This window comes from Anomaloglossus baeobatrachus, chromosome 2, assembly GCF_048569485.1.
Source record: "Anomaloglossus baeobatrachus isolate aAnoBae1 chromosome 2, aAnoBae1.hap1, whole genome shotgun sequence".
NCBI lineage: Eukaryota > Metazoa > Chordata > Amphibia > Anura > Aromobatidae > Anomaloglossus > Anomaloglossus baeobatrachus.
The window spans coordinates 796,464,238-796,470,722 of record NC_134354.1 but is presented as its reverse complement, the minus strand read 5'-3'; the positions used below and the strand labels follow the sequence as shown (position 1 = coordinate 796,470,722).

General features: G+C 62.0%; 1 protein-coding gene across 1 annotated transcript in view; it reads left to right on the top strand.

The window, feature by feature from the left end:
• Positions 1-2,871: 2,871 nt before the first annotated feature.
• Positions 2,872-6,485, top strand: part of LOC142292378 (uncharacterized) — a 35,374-nt gene continuing 31,760 nt past the window's right edge. The window contains exons 1-2 of the mRNA XM_075337705.1: positions 2,872-3,021; positions 5,834-6,411. Of these exons, the coding sequence (XP_075193820.1) occupies positions 5,848-6,411 (564 nt within the window). The 5' untranslated portion in view covers positions 2,872-3,021; positions 5,834-5,847. The remainder of the gene's footprint in view (positions 3,022-5,833; positions 6,412-6,485) is intronic.

The window sequence follows — 6,485 nt, the reverse complement described above, 5'->3', positions numbered from 1 at the left end:
TAAGGGGGGGGGGTCAGGAGTGTCAGGAGACAGTGAGTTAAGCAGTGAGAGGTCAGGAGCTGGACTCCGTGAACTACTAGGTGGCAGACGTTGGTCTGGGTCTGGTAGGAGCTGGACCCCGGTCGCAGGGGATCGTGACAAGGGGCACGGACTGTCGAGGAGGACAGCCGGCGGCCTTGTGCCATCACCGGGCAGGGGCCAGGGCACAACAGGGTACATGGACCCTAGGTCAGGGAGAAGCTTCAGGCGTCCTGACAATTTACCCGACGAGGATGGAGCCTTCAAGATCCGTTCTCCACCTGCTCCAAAATTGGGGTACTAGCAAAACGAGGGGGTTAGGACTTTCCACTACACGGTTCAGAAACTCTGAAGTGTGAACCCTGAGAGCAAGCTCACCCAGTTAGCCACACTGAGTTGCAGGACCTGATTAGTTTCAGACTAAAGGGACCACCTAGAAGATAAGAAGTGCCACGGGAAAAGGTCACAGACTAACAGGCAACACCAACGGGCATGGGATCCAGGCGTGCTCCCCCTCAGCGGCAGCGGTGTCCAGAACTTTGGTTTACTACAGTTGTCGGTGTCAGTTATTGGACTGAGTGAGTACGCAAGTGACCCTTACCGTCCCAACGGCACATGCCCGTCACCATAACCGAGTCCCAGGGCAGCCCCCCTACCCGTGGAGGGGTTAAACACCTGGCTGCCCACTTCATCGCCACCGGGTACTCTCACTCACAGCGGTGGTACTTCACCTTACCACGCACCACGGGTGGCGTCACAAACTTTCCACACCATCCCCTGTACATAACCCCCCTTGGTTTGAGGAGCTGCACGACCTCCGGGTCCGGAGCCCTCTCGAGCCATCACGGATCCGGATCCGAGCAGCCCGGCTGCTGACGCGGGGGCGACACACTCGCGCTGCTCTAGGTTCCGTCCTCGGGTCCAGGCGTGGTCCGTACTGTACACGACCCCTGGGTCCGGAGCCCTCTCGAGCCACCGCGGATCCGGTTCCGAGCAGCCCGCCTCCTGACGCGGGGGCGACACACTTGCGCTGCTCTAGGTTCCGTTCTCGGGTCCAGGCGTGGTCCGTACTGTACACGAGCCCCCGGGTCCGGAGCCCTCTCGAGCCACCGCGGATCCGGTTCCGAGCAGCCCGGCTCCTGACGCGGGGGCGACACACTTGCGCTGCTCTAGGTTCCGTCCTCGGGTCCAGGCGTGGTCCGTACTGTACACGAGCCCCCGGGTCCGGAGCCCTCTCGAGTCACCGCGGATCCGAGCAGCCCGGCTGCTGACGCGGGGGCGACACACTTGCGCTGCTCTAGGTTCCGTCCTCGGGTCCAGGCGTGGTCCGTACTGTACACGACCCCCGGGTCCGGAGCCTTCTCGAGCCACTGCTGATCTGAGCAGCCCGGCTCCTGACGCGGGGGCGACACACTTGCGCTGCTCTAGGTTCCGTCCTCGGGTCCAGGCGTGGTCCGTACTGTACACGACCCCCAGGTCCGGAGCCCTCTCGAGCCATCGCGGATCCGAGCAGCCCGGCTGCTGATGCGGGGGCGACACACTTGCGCTGCTCTAGGTTCCGTCCTCGGGTCCAGGCGTGGTCCGTACTGTACACGAGCCCCCGGGTCCGGAGCCCTGTCGAGTCACCGCGGATCCGAGCAGCCCGGCTGCTGATGCGGGGGCGACACACTTGCGCTGCTCTAGGTTCCGTCCTCGGGTCCAGGCGTGGTCCGTACTGTACACGACCCCCGGGTCCGGAGCCTTCTCGAGCCACTGCTGATCTGAGCAGCCCGGCTCCTGACGCGGGGGCGACACACTTGCGCTGCTCTAGGTTCCGTCCTCGGGTCCAGGCGTGGTCCGTACTGTACACGACCCCCAGGTCCGGAGCCCTCTCGAGCCATCGCGGATCCGAGCAGCCCGGCTGCTGATGCGGGGGCGACACACTTGCGCTGCTCTAGGTTCCGTCCTCGGGTCCAGGCGTGGTCCGTACTGTACACGACCCCCGGGTCCGGAGCCTTCTCGAGCCACTGCTGATCTGAGCAGCCCGGCTCCTGACGCGGGGGCGACACACTTGCGCTGCTCTAGGTTCCGTCCTCGGGTCCAGGCGTGGTCCGTACTGTACACGACCCCCAGGTCCGGAGCCCTCTCGAGCCATCGCGGATCCGAGCAGCCCGGCTGCTGATGCGGGGGCGACACACTTGCGCTGCTCTAGGTTCCGTCCTCGGGTCCAGGCGGGGTCCCCACTGTACACGAGCCCCCGGGTCCGGAGCCTTCTCGAGCCACTGCTGATCTGAGCAGCCCGGCTCCTGACGCGGGGGCGACACACTTGCGCTGCTCTAGGTTCCGTCCTCGGGTCCAGGCGTGGTCCGTACTGTACACGACCCCCGGGTCCGGAGCCCTCTCGAGTCACCGCGGATCCGAGCAGCCCGGCTCCTGACGCGGGGGCGACACACTTGCGCTGCTCTAGGTTCCGTCCTCGGGTCCAGGCGTGGTCCGTACTGTACACGACCCCCGGGTCCGGAGCCCTCTCGAGCCACTGCGGATCCGAGCAGCCCGGCTCCTGACGCGGGGGCGACACACTTGCGCTGCTCTAGGTTCCGTCCTCGGGTCCAGGCGGGGTCCCCACTGTACACGACCCCCGGGTCCGGGAATGTTGAGGGTTTCTGGTGCCTCCACACTGAGCTCTGCTCCTCTGTGCTGCTGTGGCTGCAGATCAGCTTCACTCATCTCCCCAGTCACAGGCAGCCGAGCGCCCCCTGCTGTCACCACAGCTAACTGCGCGCGGAACCTTACTGACGAGCTTCTGTGTCCGGGGGACGCCATTCACAGGACACTTCTGACGATGGGCATGTCGGACGTTGTAGTCTCCCAGAGAAGAGCCGCCGCAGTTCGGCGGAAGTAGGCGGGGCGCTCTGGCCGGTCAGGCCGCGGCAGGAGGAGGGAACGGCAGCCACTGGCAGGATCCCGAGGCTGCGGCGCCCGGAGCTGAGCAGTGGAGGCGGCATGTGAGGAGCGGCCGAGCAGGTGACCGCCGCGGGGAGGAGGCACCGGGTCCTAGCAACACAGGAAGCCACTGCCCTTAACAACCAATCAGACTCCCGCTTATATGTTGAAACCCGCCCCCAGCAAAAGAATACTGGGATCTGATTGGTTGTTGATTAGTCGCTTGAAGTATCGGTTCAGGGCTCCTGCGTGATGTTCTGTGCAGCTTTCCCCTAGCGCCCCCTGCAGGCGCCAACCATGGGGGAGGAGTGCGGAGACCTGGTCGTCATGGGCAACACAGACCCAATCACAGCGCAGCTTTCATTTCTCCAGAACAGAACAGCAAATGAAAGCTGCGCTGTGATTGGTTGCTATGGGCAACACATCTGTATTCATTATGTGCCATTAAGTAATAAGGGATCTGTGTCTGCAGCTCTGGGGGTGAGTGGAGTGTAATGTTGCAGCTCTGGCAATGAGTGGAGTGTAACGCTGCAGCTCTGGAGGTGGATGTAGTGTAACGCTGCAGCTCTGGGAGTGAGTGGAGTGTAACTGCAGCTCTGGGGGAGTGAGTGGAGTGTAACGCTGCAGCTCTGGAGTGAGTGGAGTGTAACGCTGCAGCTCTGGGAGTGAGTGGAGTGTAACGCGGCAGCTCTGGGAGTGAGTGGAGTGTAACGCTGCAGCTCTGGGAGTGAGTGGAGTGTAACTGCAGCTCTGGGGGAGTGAGTGGAGTGTAACGCTGCAGCTCTGGAGTGAGTGGAGTGTAACGCGGCAGCTCTGGGAGTGAGTGGAGTGTAACGCTGCAGCTCTGGAGGTGGATGTAGTGTAACGCTGCAGCTCTGGGAGTGAGTGGAGTGTAACGCTGCAGCTCTGGGGGTGAGTGGAGTGTAACGCTGCAGCTCTGGGAGTGAGTGGAGTGTAACGCTGCAGCTCTGGGAGTGAGTGGAGTGTAACGCGGCAGCTCTGGGAGTGAGTGGAGTGTAACGCGGCAGCTCTGGGAGTGAGTGGAGTGTAACGCGGCAGCTCTGGGAGTGAGTGGAGTGTAACGCTGCAGCTCTGGAGGTGGATGTAGTGTAACGCGGCAGCTCTGGAGGTGGATGTAGTGTAACGCGGCAGCTCTGGGAGTGAGTGGAGTGTAACGCTGCAGCTCTGGGAGTGAGTGGAGTGTAACGCGGCAGCTCTGGGAGTGAGTGGAGTGTAACGCTGCAGCTCTGGAGGTGGATGTAGTGTAACGCTGCAGCTCTGGAGGTGGATGTAGTGTAACGCGGCAGCTCTGGGAGTGAGTGGAGTGTAACGCGGCAGCTCTGGGAGTGAGTGGAGTGTAACGCGGCAGCTCTGGGAGTGAGTGGAGTGTAACGCGGCAGCTCTGGGAGTGAGTGGAGTGTAACGCTGCAGCTCTGGGAGTGAGTGGAGTGTAACGCTGCAGCTCTGGGAGTGAGTGGAGTGTAACGCTGCAGCTCTGGGAGTGAGTGGAGTGTAACGCGGCAGCTCTGGGAGTGAGTGGAGTGTAACGCGGCAGCTCTGGAGGTGGATGTAGTGTAACGCTGCAGCTCTGGAGGTGGATGTAGTGTAACGCGGCAGCTCTGGGAGTGAGTGGAGTGTAACGCTGCAGCTCTGGGAGTGAGTGGAGTGTAACGCGGCAGCTCTGGGAGTGAGTGGAGTGTAACGCGGCAGCTCTGGGAGTGAGTGGAGTGTAACGCTGCAGCTCTGGGGGTGAGTGGAGTGTAACGCCGCGGCTCTGGGGGTGAGTGGAGTGTAACGCCGCGGCTCTGGGGGTGAGTGGAGTGTAACGCCGCGGCTCTGGGGGTGAGTGGAGTGTAACGCCGCGGCTCTGGGGGTGGCTGGAGTGTAACGCCGCAGCTATGGAGGTGGATGTAGTGTAACGCTGCAGCTCTGGGTGTGACTGGAATGTAATGCTGCAGCTCTGGGAGTGAGTGGAGTGTAACGCTGTAGCTCTGGAGGTGGATATAGTGTAAAGCTGCAGCTCTGGGGGTGGCTGGAGTGTAACTCCGCAGCTCTGGGGGTGAGTGGAGTGTAACGCTGCAGCTCTGGGGATGGCTGGAATGTAATGCTGCAGCTCTGGGAGTGTGGGAGTGAGTGGAGTGTAATGCTGTAGCTCTGGAGGTGGATGTAGTGTAACGCCGCAGCTCTGGGGGTGAGTGGAGTGTAACGCCGCAGCTCTGGGGGTGAGTGGAGTGTAACGCCGCAGCTCTGGGGGTGAGTGGAGTGTAACGCCGCAGCTCTGGGGGTGAGTGGAGTGTAACGCCGCAGCTCTGGGGCTGAGTGGAGTGTAACGCCGCAGCTCTGGGGGTGAGTGGAGTGTAACGCCGCAGCTCTTGGGGTGAGTGGAGTGTAACGCCGCAGCTCTGGGGGTGAGTGGAGTGTAACGCCGCAGCTCTGGGGGTGAGTGGAGTGTAACGCCGCAGCTCTGGGGGTGGCTGGAATGTAACGCTGCAGCTCTGGGGGTGAGTGGAGTGTAACGCTGTAGATCTGGAGGTGGATGTAGTGTAACGCTGCAGCTCTGGGGGTGAGTGGAGTGTAATGCTGGAGCTCTGGAGGTGGATGTAGTGTAACGCCGCAGCTCTGGGGGTGAGTGGAGTGTAATGCTGTAGCTCTGGAGGTGGATGTAGTGTAATGCCGCAGCTCTGGGGGTGAGTGGAGTGTAATGCCGGAGCTCTGGAGGTGGATGTAGTGTAACGCCGCAGCTCTGGGGGTGAGTGGAGTGTAACGCTGTAGCTCTGGAGGTGGATGTAGTGTAATGCCGCAGCTCTGGGAGTGAGTGGAGTGTAACGCTGCAGCTCTGGGGGTGGCTGGAGTGTATAGAGCAGGACGTGATTGCCGGCTCTTCTTCCTGCAGGGTGTGGAGCCGTTATGGAGGATAAGGGGACGGAGCCGGTGAAGGTGGAGGCTCTGGAGCAGGTGGAGGTGAAGGCGGAGCCTCCGGTGGAGGTGGACTGTCTGCTGGACTATAACCTGGGGACGCAGCTGACGGTGGAGCAGGAGATACAGATCGGGGACGGCCCGCCATGTCTGGACTATGATGTCACTTTTTTGGCCAGGAAAACTCCAAAACCGCGGCAAAGGCGAGTGTCCGGGCAGCGCAACTACAACTGCACGCGGTGCGGCAAGAGCTTCCTGCGCTGCAGCGACCTGGTGAAGCATGAGAAGACGCACACGGACGAGCGGCTCTACGCCTGCAACATCTGCGGCAAGAACTTCCGCCGCCACACATCGCTGCTCATCCACGAGCGCATCCACACCGGGGAGCGGCCGTACCAGTGCACCCAGTGTGGCAAGAGCTTCGTCCAGCGGCAACACCTCACCACCCACCTGAGGACCCACACCGGGGAGAAGCCTTACCGGTGCATCGACTGCGGAAAAGGCTTCCGGTGGAGATCGGAACTGCTGAAACATCAGAAGATCCACACCGAGAAGGTGAGATCCCACAGAGCAGACCAGACGGGCCACAGACTCATCCACCTGATACCGGACAGGCCACAGACACATCC